This window comes from Pagrus pagrus (genome assembly GCF_965226575.1).
Source record: "Pagrus pagrus genome assembly, chromosome: 13".
Lineage (NCBI taxonomy): Eukaryota > Metazoa > Chordata > Actinopteri > Spariformes > Sparidae > Pagrus > Pagrus pagrus.
Window position 1 is genome coordinate 17,070,930 of NC_140197.1, and position 19,947 is coordinate 17,090,876.

At 41.9% G+C, this 19,947-nt stretch overlaps 1 protein-coding gene across 6 annotated transcripts in view; it reads right to left on the reverse strand.

Annotated features, from left to right (window-relative positions):
• The window catches only part of tnrc6c1 (trinucleotide repeat containing adaptor 6C1), a 45,447-nt gene extending 26,658 nt beyond the window's left edge, over nucleotides 1-18,789 (reverse strand). For 2 of the 6 annotated variants that reach the window (XM_084370471.1, XM_084370470.1), the window contains exons 1-4: nucleotides 18,632-18,789; nucleotides 11,920-12,022; nucleotides 11,016-11,037; nucleotides 1,053-1,406 (exon numbers count right to left, since the gene is read on the reverse strand). In XM_084370471.1, coding sequence (XP_084226597.1) covers nucleotides 1,053-1,406; nucleotides 11,016-11,037; nucleotides 11,920-11,982 — 439 coding nt within the window. In that variant the 5' untranslated portion in view covers nucleotides 11,983-12,022; nucleotides 18,632-18,789. The remainder of the gene's footprint in view (nucleotides 1-1,052; nucleotides 1,407-11,015; nucleotides 11,038-11,919; nucleotides 12,023-18,631) is intronic. The other 4 variants (XM_084370473.1, XM_084370472.1, XM_084370474.1 and 1 more) reach the window with 3 other exon arrangements.
• Between the last annotated feature and the right edge of the window lie 1,158 nt (nucleotides 18,790-19,947).

Sequence of the window (19,947 nt, forward strand, 5' to 3'; positions counted from 1 at the left end):
CTTCCCAGATAATCAAAAGTGCCAAGTGCCAAGATGATATTTTATTAAGAAAGAATAAACCTTTACCACTTGGAAATACACGAGGACCTAGTTTACTATGACATGCAGAGCCTCAGGAAGGAAAATACACACACGCATACACAGACAGCCAGCTGTGTTTACTCTCCATCCTCTACCCCAGTATTCCTCTATCCCCATTTCTAATTCCCAGCCAGGCAGAGACAGAGTGAAAATAAACAACAGTCAGCAGCACCTGCGATACAAGCGGCTTCGCACTGATCTACAGGTACACTGTGCTGTTACAATCACAGTGCAATGCATAGAAGGCAAGGAGTAGATAAAGCCAATGTCATTCAAAAAGGCAGTATCAGTAGATGCAAAACACAACCACTCTTGAACACAGACAACATAAGCCAATTAGCTGTCAGGATGAAGTGTAACTAATATTTACTTTTACTGGAGATGTCTAAGGGTGGGAACTGTATGGATTAAGTCTGATTTCAACCCTGAACTGGTCTCCATCGCCTGATTTTAAGCATCAAAATTCAGCCAGTTCAGTTGCAGTAACATGCAGTTTGCGGAGGATCGCAGCGCCTGATTAGCTGAATGATCTGGTTCGCAGACGATCTGTTGGATTGCTGGCATGTCAGAAATATGTGTCAGCTATCTTGCAGTTTCACAGTCTGATTTCCCACATGCTGGTGTAGAAACAGTTTATCTCTGCTAAACTTTGAGTAAACTTGCTACTATAAGAGTCATATTTAAAGTGTTGTAAAAATTTGCTGCAGAACAGTTTTTTCCTTTTTTTCTTCTTTCCATTCATCATAGAATTGCACAAAAACCCCACTCACCACTCTCTGTAAAAGGTACAGTCACATAACTAATCCAATTCAGGCAATGGACATACTGAAGTGATTCAACCTTCATCTCACACAGCAACCCTACTGCTACATGTAAAGACATAATAAATGTTTCTTTTCAATAACCATTCATTGATTTCCCAAAAAAGGGATTAATACATAGTGACTTGCCAACAGAGTGTCTAGGCTGACCTGTAGGCAGGCTGGCTGTGGAGGAAGAGGAGCAGGAGGGAGAGGAGTGTATGGCTACTGCTGCTGCAGGTTCAGTAGTGACGGGACGTCCCGTGGTGGTGACAGGCAGGGTTCCGGAGGGCAGAGGCTGGCCCCTTTTCAAAAGCTGCTTGTGCTCCTGCTGGCGGAAGCGCGGGGGCACCTCTCTGGGCGGGTAGCGCTGCTGTAGCAGAGTCTGGGGCTGCTGTGCTGTCTGCGGCTGACCTCCGGAGGGGGCGCGCTTGCCATTGCCACTGCTTGGGGATACAGACGGGACAGCGCCGGGGTTGACGGGGGGAAGAGGAAGGGTGGGGTCGAGCTTGGCAGAGTCTGGCACTGTGGAGGTAGGATGGGAAGGCAGGTGACAAGAGGGCAGAAATGCAGGGATGAGGGAGGTAAAGAAGCATTAGGCAAAGCAGAGCTGTTGAGAGCACACTTGTGCCAAAACTGTTATTGACTCATGATGATGAGTTGCACTTTTAATGATTGTTTGATTGCATTTATCATTATATTTGACACTTGTATATATAGTGCATGTACAAAAAATAATCAAAACACAAGTATATTTTTTTCTGGAACGCTGCTGTGGTTGAGTATTTCCTCCACTTTTAAAACCATGGTCACTTTTGGAAGAGGACCGTAATGTTAAATTCAGAAAGGCAAATGAGGAGATCTATAAATGCACAAGATTTGCCATCTCTCCTGGCTGCCTGAAGCTTGACTCCAGGCAGTGGTCAGTCTAAACACATGGCTGCTCTTTGAAGAACCAGAGGACTGTAATAATCTCAGGGTGGTACTGTAATAAACCTTCAGCCTTTAGAAATGTCCACGACACACAACTCTCACAGTCTGCCATGGTGCCTGGTCACAAATAAGAAGTGATGAGGAGGTCAAGTATCAGATAATAGCCCACATTACTGCTTGCTACAGTATTGTGGGCTATTGTCTCTATCAGGACAGTACTGTGAAGGAGTGTGATGCGGCACCCCATCAAAGCTATTCATGGTTTGTGGCACATTATGGCCCCTGAAATAATCTCATCTCAGTGCTCTACCAAAGCTGTGTGATTCTCTCTCTCATCTTTCACCTACAACATTTAATTTTTTGTCCACTTCTGGGCATCAGAAACAAGTTGTGAAAACAGCACTGACAGGTCTCCATATCAACTTAAAAAGTGATTTGGCATTTGCTTATTTACAAATCTTGCAGTTACAGATAGGGTATCGTCACTTATTTTCTTAAAAACAATTCGATTTACGGGGTCCCCACTAAATTCAATTTCTAACTAGTTCTGATTTAATATCGATTCTGTTGGATATATTGCATTTACAATACCAATTTTGCTTGGACATGCAAGAAATTGTGAAAGAACTATTGTTGTAAATTGTACAAGGAATTAGCATTCATTTGGAGGCCTGACTTTGGTAACTTGGTGAATGTGACTTTAATATTCACTACCTTTAAAGCTGTACTTTTGCTGTCTGCAACCTCCAGAGGTGAATATCCGATTCTTTGGCTGCTAAATGCTCCACCATGTTCACTAGCTAGTTGCTATCTATGTCTGCTGTTGTTTGGTGTTGAGAAGTGGGCTAAACAATGAGCTGAAACTCACTATAAAGCTCTGTGAAGCAGGGGTGAGCTGTAGATTTGGGTGAAAATGATTTGTAGGTCCATTACTGTGAGCAAGACTCTCACATTACAAACAATCATTAGATAGGTTATTATAAAAATATAAATTATAGCCACTCTAAGGAGAAGCTCCATATTCAGATCTTTGCACCGTCAACAAGAATTCTCACTCTATTTCCTTTGTAAACTATGCAAAAGAAGAACAAGCTTTAAAGTGTCCTCAGCAGACTAATATACTACAGCTGAATGTGGAAGTTCAAGGTTAAAGGTCATCACTAAGTCAAACAGGATGATCACCTCGGGTTCACACAGCCGTTGCTGGGTGAAATGCATTATGGGACACAAAGCACACGGGATAATCACCTCAGTACGTTTCATTACATAATAGAATAATCTAAATGATTATTCTATCATAAAATGATAGAATGCAGTACCTACACATATTGTACCAGAGCAAACCCAAACATCAGCTGACCAGACATAATGTGCACTTGGGCAAAATCGAATGTGAGTTCTGGCTGGTAATAAATACAAGGTGACGGAGAAAAAACGTTGTAAAAGGCAGCAACCAAAAGATAAAGGAAATCTTTGTGTGGCCTAAATGAGTTATAAAGAGCAGTGTCTTGCCATTGGCTGCCATCCCGAGTGTGTGCAGTGAAGCAATGAATAACTTGCACACATGCGGCCAGCCCGACACACACAAAAACAAAGAGTTATGTAATGCCGAGGCCCACACTGAGGGGAGAGGACAGGATGGTGTCGTAGAATTCACACAGCCTTGTAAATACTGACAGACATGTTCGCTCACATCTAACAGCCCTCTCTTCCTCATTTTCCTGTTTGTTTATGTCTGTCATGCATGTGTGTGGGGGTGGGGGTCTTCTGTGTATAAGTTTTGCCCCCAGTGCTGCATTCCCTCTATGGGCTACAACCACCGAATACATGGTCTGATCCAGTTACAACCGTGTCTGTCTGTGTGTCTCCCTCTCCCTGCAACTCAGGAATCAGGGGGTGAAGTTGTGGAGCCTGAGCTCGCCTCTCATCGGATTTCTCTACATCTGCTCCATTTCCTCTCCGTTCTTGTGCTTTATCCCTCTCCCCACCTTCCTGTGCTGTGCTCTCCTCCTTCATTCACTATGATCTACTATTATCCTCTTGTCATTATTACTGTATTAGGGGTGGCAGATGGACACAATAATTCCCAGTCAATTCTCCCCGCTGATTTTAAGAGGTGATTTCCTCTTAAAAACACAGGACTTAGTGGTTTGTGCCACCATGTATAATAATGGTTATGAAGGAGATCGTTATGCAGTTGGGACTCTCTAGTGTGTGACGTAGATTCTTCTGGAAGCTGGGGGAAGGGGGAAGCTGGCTGGTTGCTCTGTTGACCAATCAGAGGAAAGAGACGAAGAGGGAGAGGGAGGGAGCTGGAGAGAGAGCGAAAGAGAGAGCTGACTTACAGGAGGAAGGGAAGGAGGTAGAGCTCGGAGGGTAAGTGATGAAGAGCTGAGTGTGCGTGTGCGTGTGTAAGACAGTCTCCACCCCCATTGCGCGCTCCACTGTGAGTTCGAGTCTCACTGCCTGAAACCAGCTCGGGTCTAAATCCGCCTACAATTAGAACACTATTTTGCCCAGCGTTCTGCACTGGATTCTTCCTTTCAAAAAATGACAAGTCCTGCACATTTAATAACGTCAAACTGACTGATGCACAAAAGCAAATGTTGTAATAATTGCAATTATGTTAATGATGATAATCATCGGAGCGAAGAGGAGACAAAAATGATCAAACCTCAAAAAAAGGTGCAGCTTATTAAGCACCAGTCTCACAAGGCAGCGTTTTGCAGATAAAAAGTGAAATAGAGTAAAAAGAGATCAGAGCTACTTGCTCTGACAGCCTATTTGCAAAAATATACTCCTCAGCTGTGTGGGTGCACAGGAGAATTCCCAGTTCATCAAAGATGCACATCAAACCGTGGCCTTGGGGCTGTGTGCGCTTCACGCAGGGGAAGACATCCCATTTTCCACTTTAAAAAGGAGTCTTAATTTTCTGAGAGAAAAGATGATAGCTTGCTTGCCTGACTGTTTAAGACGTTGAGGTTGGGGGGGGGAGTTGTTTTGGATGTTCTCTGAGAGCTGAAGGTTGGTGGAGGAGAACTTAATGGTGAAGGCTCCTCTAAGTGTTAATTTTTATGAGCTTCCAGGACCTATCGGAGAAAATTTCACAGGTAGACTGGCCTATGCAAGTACTATTGTATCTGTGATACCCAGTTTGTGTTTTGAATGCAGTTTAAAAAAATCTTATTGTCTTAATCTTAATGTATTTCTACGCCCCTGTAAAGTACTTTGAATTGCCTTATGTCTGAATAGTACTATATAAAGTTGCCTTCCTTAAGTTTAGTTTGGGCAGTTGTGATGCCTTATATTAACGTGTTGTAAAACAATTACAGCAACAATTAAACAAGTAAAATATACAAATTTATTCAAATTGCAAACTTCTGATGGTGCTTCAAATATCAGCAAACAAAAGGTGTTGCTCATATTAGTAATATTGTGCAGAGTGCATGCCATTTAACAAGTGATAACTGCACAGTTAAAGTACTTGAGAGATGGATCACTGCCTATCATAATAACAACAATAAGAGCCCCATGCTGATTCTGGTTTCCATTCATCGAGGTGGATCTTACTCTTAGTTGGAGTGTATACAGATACAAATGCTAAAGTTCTGTTTGTGAGTGATTATAAGCTTTGCAAAGCTGAGCCTTTAATCAGCCAAGTAAAGGCCTGAATGAATGCTTTTACAAACTACCTTAAGAACATCTTGGTTCTCTAAACAGGGTTACTGTTGCTCAATAGCCATTAGGATACATGCTTCCACTCTCAGGCAGGTTCACTGGTGTCAGCTACCGCTTTTCTATCAAACAGACATAGTCTATTGTTTTGTAGATGAAGTCTTTTCCATAAACAGTGCGACAATAAAATTCAAGAAGAATTAAAATATGGAGGAATCTGGAGGGTGCAGATTTAAAATCTCACACTAAATGAAACCCTATACATGCACACATTTGTATCCTTGCACTTTCATCCATGTGTGTCCAAGTTTAACAAATTCTCCATGATGTATGCAATCTTTTTAGTGCACTATATTCAAAGTGTATCGTATATCTGGTGTTGCTGCCAAAGTGTCATAGTACATTCCTCTAATTGAAGTACAAAAAAAAAAAGGAAACCTGAAAATTGCTAGATCCATATTCGAGGTCTATTAAAACGGAGGCAGCAGAAAGAATATCAGCGATCATGAGCGATGAAGGGAGGCATGTCTTTAGGGTTCTCCATCTCTTTCTTCCTGTGGGCTTTAAAATGTGAGCAGCGAGCCTCGCAAGAGAGAAGATTAAAGGGCTTAATTAGAAGTGAATAAATATGACACCGTATTTAAGAGGGAAAACCCTCCCTCACTGCATCACATTCAACACGGACAAAAATGCTATTTAAAAGTCTGACGGCACAGTGTGAAGAACACAAGGCTATATAGGTCAAAGCATTTATCAAATGGCATAATATAATCACACACCTGAGTGGTATAATATACTCCAAGTCAACACCGGTTACCATCACCAGCAACAATCAATCAATATCTGTGTTTTTAGCCTGTTCACAACATGCAGAAGTGTCACCACAAGAGCCAGACCACAGATTATGCCCACTGCTCTGAGAAGACAGGTGGAGTACAGAGACAGACAGCTTCTCTAGACTCACTCCCCTGTCCCTGGCCTTTTGTGCCAACAGCTGCAGGCAGACCAGATTCCACTGTCTGTTATGATTTAGAGGAAGTGATGTGTGAAAGAGAGGAGAACGTCCTGTCCTCCTGACCTGGGCAGTACATGCTGGGCACAAAGCAATCCACTGAAAAATGATTGAGAATGCAATATTGGCACAATACACAGAAAGGAGAATCTATTTGTCCTTTACATCCATTCAAGTAATGAAAAATGGTCCATTTGTTTAGAATGTATTTTTTAGATATTTGTTTTGGTCAAACCACAGATTAGCCCTGTGTAAGCTAATTTATCTATGCTGTAGCCAAAAACATTATCCCTCCATATCACTGATTAAATTGAACAATTAATTATAAATATTATCAAAATCACAATATGGCCTATTGCAATATCCAAATCGGAGGAGCTCTGATTTTTTTGATAAAAGGTCAAATGTGTTGCAAAACCAATATAAATGAAGCACTGTAGTGATACAGAGAATCCACAGCCTACAAATCATGTTCTCTAGACTAAAGGGAACAAACGTGTTTGGTACAGACCCGAGAAACAAAATCACGTCATCGTCATTTTTATATTTTTTTCCTGTGAAAATGAAATGCAATTCTTACCATTCCCACTGAAATTGTGACTCTTATTGCAATCTCATTTGAAATAATCACAACATGATTTTTCTTCATATCATTCAGAGCTACTTTAAAGCCAGCTCAAAAAAACACCCTTTAATAAACGATGAAAACAAGTTAATAAAATATATAAACACATATTTCTGATCCACTGATAGATTCTCTGTTAGTTAGGGGAACCAGACTAACTTAACTCTGTAACATCCCTGTGGCCATATTACCCTGAAAAAACCTCACGTCAAAACCAGGTCCCCCCCGAGAGTTGTGTTAATGATGATTTAAATGACTGAAGTGACAATAAATCTAATGACAAAAAGCTTATATGCACAATTTATAGCGTAACCCTCCACAACAGCAGTTACCTCCGTTGCTCTTAAATTGTGGTTTATAATCACCACCACTGCATCCATTTAAGCCGTGCTCTTCAAGATGAGACATGTGAGAAGAGGCGGTGACGATGACAAGAGGCTCACTGGTATAAATTCCCCCCTGATCACACCACAATTTATGACGCTCCAACACAAAGCGCTGTGCGTAATTAAGCGATTGTGAAACGGCAAATTAATCTGTTATGAAATTACTGCCGCGACACTACTTTATAATAATGTTATCTTTTATTGCACTATGTAAATGTGCGCCTTGATGTGTACGTATATCGTGCCCCATCTTTGATAGGGATATAAATGCACAGCATGAGCAGAACACAATAGCTCATTAACCCTTAGAAATTAACTCTGGTACGGCTTGTTGATGGCAGAAGGCCTCTCCTGTGGTACACAACAGCCATCATGGGGCTGGTATTTATCATTATCAAGGTTCAGCTCTACTGTGATGTTGACCTATACTGTGACACTGTGACAAACAGACCACCAACAAGAGTTAGTAAAGTAGTGAACTGAGGATGACCAAAACTTCAAGGTGGTAAAATATTCCACTAATGACCAGTGAAAATACCACAGGGCACACTTCTTAAAACGGTACAGATTTAGCAAAAGCTAGAGGAACGCTACCAACCATGAGTGTGTTTTAAGTTGAAAGATATTTATGCAGCAGTAGATGTACGTTTAGATACTTTTTGTTCAGTCCAGACCAAAGAGGGAAAAAAAGATATAGAGGTTGTCTTGTAGTTCTGTGTGGCTACTTTGGACTGGTTACTTTGTTTCACTCACTTTAAAAGAACAGTACATGAACACAAGCTCAACGCAGCTTCTTTTCAAGCATGTGTTTCATCATGGCTACCAAATGATTTGCCTAAATATGTACATCGTTTACAGAGATCTCTTCCTGAATGGTTCATGGTCAGGAGATGGATTTAATCATTATTTAGCCCATTCTAAAAATCTACTATCATAAAATCCTGTGGTTGCCCAGTTTTGCTTTCAAACCACAAGATGAACTGCACTGGAGTTCACTTGGAAGCGGATCGAGACCCTCCTTTTCAGGAAGTCTTGGACATAATGTCTAGTCCTCAACCAGAGTTCAACAGACTGCATTCAGTGCACTCAAAATTAACTGTACTAAGCAGGCAAACGCGCCAGAGATTGTTTTAACTGAACCTGACAAGTTAAGGTTTAAAAGGCCCCTTACAGGTATTTGGTGAATATGCTATGTTTGCTAATTAAATTAATAACATTTTCGGTGAAGCAAAGGGGTCCGTGCAGTATTTGTGCTTTGCAATATAAAACCATGAGTAAAACCACATGTTTATGTTCGCGCAGCACACAATGTACATATGCAGCTGGTGTTTGCCTGTGACATAAGGGGACTGGTAGAGTGAAAGTGTGTGTGAGTCAGACAAGTGAGCCAGTAGCAGTATCCTACAAAGGGCCCCCTCAGCTTTGCCGGCAAACAGGAAACTGCCTCGCATTCTCACAGTTTCACATGGCTCCGTCTGTTTCTTTTGCTCTCACATGCCTTTTCCTAACCCTCTCAAATCAACCAAAGGCACCGTGTTTTAGCGGTAGCCTCCCTACACTTTGCACAAATGTAACCACAACAATTCATCCTATCTCTTTCCTTACAGCCCACCCTCCTCTGCTCCCTTTTCCCTCCTGCTGGTCCCAGGATGGGCCTCTCCGCTAGACCAGACAGGAGGTGGTGTAGTGTTACTATGGTGCTCGGGGTCTTCCCGGAGATCTCCTGTGTATGGATGCCTGTTTATTCAGCCTCCGCACTATCCCTGTTCTCCTAATTAGTTCTCAGTGCACCCCGCATTAGTATCAGAGACAATCTGCCTTTCTTGGTTGATTAGTCAATTAATCAATTTTTTGTCAATTTATTGTTTTTATGGTCTTTAATTGTGAATAAGCCATTAGATGCCAAAAAGAAAAAAACAGTCAAAAAACTGGCATCACAATAATAATATTTAAAAATATTTTTTAATTTGAAACAAGCTCCTTCTGCATCACTGACTGAAATTTGTCTTTGTTGAAACAAAAACACTGACATTGTCCCCAACTGAATCAACTAAATGATTAATCCTCAGGTATGAATTTAACATTACAATAGAAAACCAGAGTCATGTGGCCCAAGACAATGGATAAGAGCACATCAGAGTACACAAATATGTTGCATGTGCTAAAAGTCAAGTGTGACATTTAAGGGGGTGAAGATCACAGTAAAACGAGGTCATGTTGCTGTTATGAGCAGCAGCCAAGAAAATAATTGTGCATCTGACAGCCTAGTTTGGAGATGGGGAGAAAAGCATAGTATATAGGTCAATTTGTGGGTGCTGTGAAACAACACAAAGTAGATAAGAGACCAAGAGAATACTAACACAGCTTACCCAGATCACATTCATTAGTGCAGCAAACTGTGAGGGGCTGAGGGTGATTCAGACAAGAGGAACAAGGGGTGGGAGGGGGTGCACCTCTGTGACATTATAGTCTCATTAACTCATCCTTCAGGGAGAGAGAGGGAGGTCAAGGCACTGACCCTTGATGATGGGGAGTTCACAGTTGCATGCACCCACAAGAGGAGAGCACAGGTTGACTCCCTCCTTTTTACGGATCTAAACAAAATAAGCCACCAAACCCCTGCAATCACATTTGTCTGAAACACAGCTTTAGGCACAAAAACAAAAATGACACACTGTAATAAGCTGTGCATTCTCTTGCTGCCATAATCCACCAGAAGATCATATTTTGCCCTGATTGTCCCATTAATAAGTCCCTTTCCCATCTGCCTGTTCATAACCTCAACCAGGAGATGCGCTCCTGGGCTGACTGACAGTCCAATCCGCCCCTCACTGGTCATTAAGAGCTTTGGCTTGGGGAGACAAAGTGAAGAGTGGGTCTGCAGCTGCCACAGAGGAGTTGTTTAAAATGTGCACGTTAAGCACACTCTTCCCTACAGAAGTCACCTTTCAGTCAACTTTATTCATGTTATTGTTTCTGGTTCTTTTGCTCTGTTTTCTCCTCACCTCGACCCTCCTAGGTACGCCTTAGGAGCCCACAGGGAGGCCTGAGGAGCAGCTGCACCATCCCTCTGCTCCTTATTAGTCTTGTATGGGCACCTGGCCTCCATTTTGGCTCAGGTATTATGGACCACCTGGCTGCTGCTAATGTTTTCAGAGTGTTTTACTAGAATAAAAATGAATACTTCATATCCAAATTGCCCAACAGTGAAGAGAGGGTGAACTGATGCTCTGTGGCAAAAAACAATTCAATCGTGCACATGAGTTATCCATCTAAGAGGACACGCTATTTAAAACACCAACACAAAGAGTCTCCCTTATGTTTGAAAACAACATGTTAAAAAGTTATAGCAAGGTTTTTAGCAGATAACTTAGCCGGTGCGGAAAAATGTTGTGTTATTGCATGTGCAGCAGGTTGTAGCACAAGAGAGCAAAGGAAGATTTTTACCACTGCAGGCAAAAAAAAAAGAACAATAAAGAGAAATACAAGTAGCCACAACTCACCTTTGGTTATCTGTTCTGTGGCCTGAAAAAAAGGGGAAAAATGTTAGCAATGGAAATAAGACTCACAATAACCTATAATAAAGAAAAATAAATTTGTGGGCCTAAATGTTAACGCTGCATCAACATCTGAGTTGCATTGGCTGGCTCACCAGCTGCACTACAGCACCGGAGCAACTAGCCAGGGCAATCGGAACAAAATGTTCAGGGGCTGGTTTTGCTCATCTATTGAAATGCTAAGAGGTTCATGTTCATTCCTACTGCTTGACGGGGTGAAAGGGTTCAATGGGTTTGGAGCTGTGGAGGGAGTAAAATAGATAACATAAATGCTCCTCTCATACATTAAAAAACACACACAAACATACTTTCACTGGCACTGACAGTAAGGGTCAAGGATGCATAAATGTATTAAAGAGAGCAGCAGGCTAACATTCAGCTAACACTGAAAACAGATGACCCACTAAGAAAAAAGTGAGGAGGAGGAGGAGGGGTAGAGGCGGGGGTAAAAACAAGGATGACGGCTACATAAAGTCCTGGGGAAATGCTTCTGGGGAAACACACATGACAAAATGCATGTGCTCAATATGCATGTGATCCCTGTGATACAACTGCAGCAGAAACACCTGAGCATACTTGAAAGCTGCATTTAGTTGTGCACCAACAAATATTTAAAACAGTACCGATGGTGCTATAGCATTGACATCTAGGTTTGGTTGAGGAAAAAGGAAGTGGAAGTATGGACTGTGTCGGGTAGCATTTATTTTCTTTGCTGGGAGACGGTGGCCATGCATGAACCACATTGATCTGGGACTTACAGCGTCTTTGCATGTTGGTCTTGATTGAACAGCAGGCGGCAGAGGAAAGTAAAGCTATAAAGCTGTATGTCTATGTCAAATAAAGAGTTTACCTTTTTCTGAGCAGCGTCTTTCTTTTTCTTCTCTTCTTGTTTTTTCTTTTTCTTATCTTCCATCAAATGGTTCTCTTCTCGTGTTTTTTGCTTCTTCTCACAGCTAAAATACAGGAAGAGAGACAGACAGTTATTTTTATCCCAAGCACCAACTGAGGAGAAAGTGTCTCAACAGGTGAACACCTGCTAGAATGATTTCTTTACATTTATCTAGCTGCTTTGTTCAACTGTTGCTCTCCAAGGTAAAATCAGTGTTGTCAATGGCTGCTGGTATAGCACACAATATCACATGCTTAGTAGTAATACAACCGCCAGACAGAAGAATGTGGGTTTGTTTTGCATTTCACTCTTGAGCAGTACAGTTCTGGGCAAGATGTGGCGTTTTGGACCGTGCAAACTGTACGTGTGTGTTTTAGTTTGGTGGTCTTTGGGGTTGGCTCTGGAAACTATTAGGGAGGCCCTTGCAGGTCTAATAAAGTGGGGGCCAATGAGACTAGGCCCCTGTTCTTTAGTCTACATGCCCAGCCAGTGCAGCAGATCAGGACGCAACTAATGTGGGCAGACCACAGAAAAACAATACCTACTCTGGGTCGTAGACGACGTAGACGTTTCTACACCTTCTTGGTAATAGTCTACACCGAAGTGAACAGAAGTGTTCATATAGAGACACATTCTAGTTTCATGTGCAAATGCATCCAGCTGAGAGCTGCTCTATATCTATCCTAATCCTCTACACAGAAAAACAAATAAATAAATGCTAGAAGCCGAGTTTTTTAAGGACGACTGACAGAAGAGTAACCAGCCTGGAAAAATACATAAATCGGAATCAAGTTCCGTGAACCCTAAATGTGAAACTGTACATGAAACCATCAGCCTTTTTTTTCGTGCCATGCCTATGCTGCTTCAGGCGACAGTAGTGTGTGTCATTGCCTGGCAACAAGCTCTCCCAGGGGCCCTGGTGAGCAGTCAGGTGGAGACAGACAGCGCCCTTAAGCAATGCGTTGAAATCAGTTTGGTTGTGGAGGTTCAATAATGGAATTGGAAAAGCAAGAATGAACAAGCACCAAAAACTAAAGCACAAATCTAAGCTTAAAATTAAGCAGTTGTGTAGGGGCATGGAGCATGTCATTGGAGCTTGGGTTCAAGAGAGTGTTTGAATAGTCAAAAATTATTCCTTTTTTCGCTGGTTTGACTGCTCTTTCTTGCCCTTTTTGGGCAAATGTAATAAGTTCAACTAAAAATGGGAAAGAGCATTTAGAAAAAGTTAGAAAATGTCAACCACTATGTGTATTCAGCCGAGCTTCCACTTAGCTATGCTATAATGAAATATTGTTTTTTTTTAGTGACACCAGAGTTTTGTGGCGTCTTTCAAATATTGTAGAATGACACATTTTCTTCCATTTCACAAAGATAATAGTAAAGTAAGAAAGCATTAATACCCTGCAAGCACCGAAAGAAACCACCAGCCTGCCAACTAAACATCTCTGAATTGATCATTAGAATTCATTTACATATAGTATTAGGATGATTAATACAAACTGTCACCCGAGTTTCAAAGCTGTTTACCATAATTCACTATTGTTTTCTATATGGCTTAAAGGAGCTACTATGAATTGTAATTTAAGGTGTTTGAAAGCAGTCAACATGTGTAAGTGCAGTGCAGTTTCCTCAATCCTTTTAGATACCCGAATATGTCAGATGACATTAATGTATTATTAATAGGGCGATTGAGTAATAATCTTATAATTGTAACTGTAATGGTGCATATTCACTGTAGGTTCACTACAGGTTATAACATTTGCAACCTGACTTAAGAGTATGCAATAATGTGTGAATAAAGTATGTATACCTAAAGTGCAGTCCAATGTGATCTTACAAAGTATGTAGCAATGCTTTGTGAACTTGACGACAGCAGCTGCTGCCACTGTCTCCCAGAGGCCATGGTCACCTCTGCTCTCAGACTGAGCGGCTAACCAACAGGGGACAAAGGGTAACCGAGGGGAAGCTTACCGCAAAGCTCACTGCAAAGATCAGACCCCACAATATTTCTTTATCCATTCTTCAACACAGCCAATAAAAGTGAAAAACTATTCCAGTAAGACCAGAATCAAACTAAAGCACTATTACTACATTTCTTAGAAGGTTAACCTGTGCTTTCTGCTTCCTGTGTAGATTATGCTCCACTGAGTAAGCTTCTTTTTTTTTTTTTTACACGGTCAATATATCAGTAACAGGCAAATCACACCTACGTAATACACAGTAAACTGAACCCTGAAACCTGACACTTGAGTCCCTCAATGGTAAAGATACACAGCTATGGCAACACATGTTTTAATATATAATTGGTAAACATACTTTAGATGTTATTTAATCAGGGTCATGGCTGTTCTGAATTTACTGTACAGCGATTGGAGTTCCTAGAAGATCATAAAAACTTTTGTGAATTATCTACCACTGCTAACAGATCCATAAAAAAAACAAACCAAACAAACAAGCAACACTGTGACTAGTTATTTCAGCACAGTTAAATGAGTTGAAACAAATATTCCAAAAATTTTAATGTTTTCACCTTAAAGGTGAGAATTTGTATTTACATACACTTTTTAAAACTGTAAGTATTGACAGTAACAAATAAGCTATAAATTATTTGTAGACACTTTTTGCACTCACTTGCACACTGAGCCTCCTTACTTGCTCAGCACATGCCTTCAAGTTTTGCTGGAGCTGACAACTGAATTCAGCGAGTCCTGCGACACTCCATGCTTGGTGGAGGCCGGGTTGCATGCCTGAGATTAGGTTGTTGTTGGAATTTGCTTTGACACAAAAACACACCGCCTCCACACACCTATCTACCAATTCACATCATTAACACCTATTTTTACCTCCAAGAGTCTGGGTATGAAACCTGCTGGTGCAGCTGCCATGCTAAATATAGCTGGTGCTGCTCCTTTCAAAGGCATCAGTGGGGCTTGTGTCATGTAGGATCAGAGGATAAGAGAGATGCTCCAGTTAATGTGAGCTGCTGTTGGCCTCCAACCCAGGTGAAGAGAGTGAGTGCCGAGCAATGTGTCAAAATGATTTCATTTTAAGAAACATTCGGTTCCCGAGCAAGACAGAGGAAGTCTCACTCAGTGAGGGCTGCCGTTTCATTTACAAACATCTGCCTGGCTTGGCCAGATGTGCATCCCTTGGATTCAGACTGCTGACTGATGGTGAGATGGGGGGGGATGCACCAATGGTACCTCCAGCTCATTTGGATTCTGCAGCACTGTGACAAGACGTAACTTAAATCAAACCACTTTTTAAAGATAAAGACTCACCCATATATTACTGATGATGTTTTTGAAAATAAAGCCAATTCCACGGAGCCCTTTTATCAACTGTACACACATATAAATTAATAATTACATAGTCAATTCTATTAATAAATAAAAATCACACATAGGGGGCTAGAACGATCTATTTTTCATTCGATGTTTACTCGTAGTAGCAGGCTGAGCTGCATCATGAGCAGCCGTTCGTGGCGAGGAAGCACAGCTCGTGCCGATATGAAGGACGTAGGTCAATGAGCTCAGCTCTGTTGTGGAATTACATCCTCCTGTCAGAACAACAGGATTAGAGCTTGGTGTCCCTCTTAAAACCAGACACTCACTCTGCTGACAAAGGAAGGCAAAAGGAAGAGAAAAAAAATCACACTCAGACTGGGGAGAGACCAAGGACAGCCTAATAGAAGCAGGTGTAAAAACTGTGAAGAGAAATTGTGTGGATATGGAGAGGAAGGAGAGTCGATGTGTGCAAGGTGAACTGTGGATATGTAAATGCCACGCTGCCCCACATTGAAGCAATGAAGATGAGGTGGGGGGGCTACAATTGATGAGGCTGGTTTGTGTGTATGTGTGAGAGATGGGGGAAGGGGTGCTAGACGGCAGTCGCTGGGCACAGAGCCAGGAATGCCATCGCTGCAAGCCAAACAAGAGCACGGCGAGCCCTTGGGAGAACGCTCACTAGCAACCACAGCAGCAGCCGCCACTGCTATAGCAGCATGTGCAGCTCCCTCTGCTCTCCTGCGCAATCGCACTTCAGGGCAACACAGCTTTTTCAACTTGCACTGAAAAATATCTGACATGCAGCAGCAGGTTTTCAAATGCACAATGAAAACAAAACAAACACAACAAAAACCAAAAACAAAGTTAGTCAGCAGCACCACCTTTCAAATTGTGTGAGGGTTTAGAAACTGCTGGGTAAGCACTGACAAAGTCCTTGTGCTCTGTAAAGAGGATTGCGCTCTCTAAAGTACTTGAAGCTATTCTCAGTGTGGTCATGTTAATGCTTTCTGACCCGGCCTGACGACAAGGAAAAGGGAAACTCATGCTGCACTCCTGGCACTCTGAACTGGCCTTAAAATAACTTGTATGGACACACTCCAAAAGAACTGCCTCCAGTCCCCAATGTCAGTTGTCTGCTCCAAAAGTAATGGGAACACTTTTATGAGCCTGGTTGACAATTTATGGGTCCAACAGATCAAAGAACATACTAACAAATGTCTTATTAAACTCCAATCATGTAGCTTTTCTCAACGTTTCCACATTTGTCTTTATAAATCGATAAAAAACTAAACCTCTGTGTGAAGTAATTACCTGTATGTGAGGGAAAGCTCACATAACTACGCAACAGTAAAACCGATCTGGTTCTGCCGATTTTTATTTCTGCAACAAAATATTTGAGAAATGCTTTAAAATAGCACTTATCTTAAAATACTGCCAAGACACTGACACCCCATTACTACTATTAATAATAATTTGTGTAATATTTAACATGACTGTTAGGTTGTCACATACCAGATTTGTAAACTTTAATATAACATAATAGTTCTTAACCTCTATCAATACTACAACAAAAAGAGTCTGAGGCAAACAGAATAGTAATACGTACAACCTGCACTCAGTGCTGGTACAGAAAAAGGTAATGGCACGTGCCAACACAATTGTAATGTTAATACCGTGCTGTACTGGGTTGAAAATCTTATTGTAGATCTCATCTTTATGTAGCTTTGGTTCTTTTGACATTATCAAATGCAGTTATCGTATTGTTTTAAACACGTTATCTAAAAAGGATTTAGTTATCAATAGTTTTGACAGCCATAAATAAGTTATCTGTACAAAATATAGCAACAACTGGTTCAGCATTTAAAAACTGACACAGGGTGAATGGACAGCATTTGAGCAAACTTGCTTTTAAAAAAATAAACTTCAAAACAGAAACTTGTTTCTTTGACAGCAATGAATTGCCTTTCAGAGATATGCAAGGTCATCATTTCCACTGAGGACTCCAGCTAAGCATCTGATCACTGACACCAAACAACCTGCCAAACCAAATGACACAATCTGGCAAAATGCCCCTCAGCCCTCTAGTCCAGCGCTAAGCAAAAAGCCATAGAGAGTTTTGAACTGAAAGTGAGGCTATGACCTAAGCCTTATAGTAATCACAGTATTTAGAGGCCTGTTTTTGTTATCAAGCCCCCTTCGGCGCCTCTCTGTGAATACACACTGCCTCTTTCAGAGGCTTGGGTGCTGACTGGGGCCCCTGACCCAACACGGACAGAAAAGACCCCCACCCCCTTCCCTTTTCTACCACGATCTCTTCATCCCTTGCCAGGCCCAGGCCCAAATTGGGGATTCTAACACATTAGTAAAATCAGCGAGCCTCAAAGCTTACGTCAGTCTGCCCTCTACATGCATCAGGGTGCTGGCATTCCCAGTCTGCACACACTGCCTTTCTCCATTAGGACTGTGTGTCACTGCAGGATATCAAGCTGCAGCAGGAGCAGGGAATACAGGAAGCAATCTTTGATGCATCATGTATCTTAAGGTTCACACTCTCTCATGCTCAAACTATGTACTCAATAATTAGATGTCCAACCGATATAAATTATTGAGCAATCCAGCAACAATTTCAACAACCATCTCAAGGTTATGTCAAAGCAATTACACGTAGCTACAATGTATTTGCTGCATAAAAAAAGCCACTAATTTATTGTAAAGTGAAGGCCAGCTGGTGCCTAACTAGCTATTCAATGAATAAATGGCTGAATGGATTAAGGGTACAGACGCTGAACTGGTCTTAGCAAATGCAACTGGAAAAAGCAATGTATGTGGACATGAGGACAGTGATTAAACTCGGTTTGCTAATGCGTTTACTGCCAATCAGGTGATGCATGTTGGAGGGAGGCAGCTCCCTCTCTCCCTCTGGAGCATGTTTTGTGAGAAGGAGCTGCAACTATATCCAGCCATCAGCTCTCTTCCACACCAGTGCAACAGCAAGTGTTCAACCAATGTCTGCCGAGCTAGCCTGCTACAAATACGACAACTCAACAAGCAATAACACAGGGTGTCCTTGAATCATTTGTCTGCTGGTTAGGCCAAATAGTCCAAGTTACCATGAAGCTGTTATGAAGAAAAGCCTACCGAATATCTGCTAAGGTTAGCATGTAATGCACGAACTAAAAATAAGGACCAATATGTCACCGACAACTGCCATAAAGAGCACTCGCAGCGAAGAAAACATTGATGTCAAAGTGGGCTGAGCTCAAAAAATTTTGATTCCCATCACAGCTGCTGTATTTAACTTCGAAATTCCGCATATTTCCGCAACTGGAAAGCGACAAGGTGCAAATGCGTCGTGCTAAGCGCCCTAAGGGATTAATAAATCCTACCATGAAGCGTTCAGGAGGTTCTCGTTGGCGGCGGAGCCTCTGCAGCCATTTTGTAGTAACTGACCGGAGCAGCAGCTCGAGACGGTTGAATCGGTGGTAACGGGGGGAGGGGGGAGGAGCCTCACCTTGCCACGTGACCTTCAATAACAAAACAAACTGGTCGCGATCCACGGCGCTCCTCCCCCGGCGTTTCCATGACAACTGCAGCCCCTCCATCATTCACTCCCCTGCACTGCACTGATGTGCTCGAGCTTGCAGCTGTATGGCCTCGTGCCTCCCCAGTCCTTACGATATATAGCAAAAGAAGAGCGTAAGCAAGTCCACTGTTCAGCAAACTACACGTGAAAAGTGTATCGTCGTGTTGGGATAAATATAAAAGCATTTCAGCCTGCGGTTTGTGCAACATGGAAGCCGTGCTACGTTTTCACACCAACAGAGGGCACAATTTGTGTCTGTGCTGTACTCCACACTGTGCTGCTGTTATGATGTCATTTATATTTTTGTGTCACTTTACATGCGGTACTGTGATGCCAAATCACCATGGCGGTAATTACATATATTTTAATCATGAATTTTATACTTATGTGAGAGCTATAATTACCTCCTAGTTATATTTCAAATTAGGATTTTCCATTAAAAAAAACAAAAACATAATCAGCATTGCTAAAGACTAACCCAGTGGTTCTGAAGCATTTAGAGGAATTTTAGAGAAAGGAAATGTAGTTGATGCATCAAAAACTGCCAGTATTAGAGTAGAAGAGCTTCAAACGACTACATTCAGATGTATTTTCAAATCACTGCTGGTAAAAACCAGTCACTTCCACAAGTCAATATTATGGTCACTTCAGAGTGAGAAATTCCCTCTGTGCATGGCTCAATGGAAACCTTATCTCCACCATCGAACTGAGAAGAAACAAATAGGATTGGGGAGCCTGCCAGGCCAATATGTCACCACTCAATGAGACAGATCTGGAGCTGAATGAAGACCCTTGTATCTCATTATCAGACACTGAAGTCCACTCTAAATGAGACTCCAGTGGCATCTGATGGGGGAACGTATCTTGAAGCATCAAACAGTGAACACCCACAAGAAAATAACTATGAATCTGATTACAAAGCAGGGTGATCACCACCGTGTGCTTGCAATTACACAACCATCTGTACTCATTGTCGTGGGCATATGGATTATGGTGTCACCCACATCTGGATAATTGCAGAGATATGCATTATAGTGACAGTGGCAAAACACAATTATTCAGTTCACAAGATGATGGAATGCAAGGGGAGAAGTGTGTGAAGAGGAGGGGAGGGAGGCA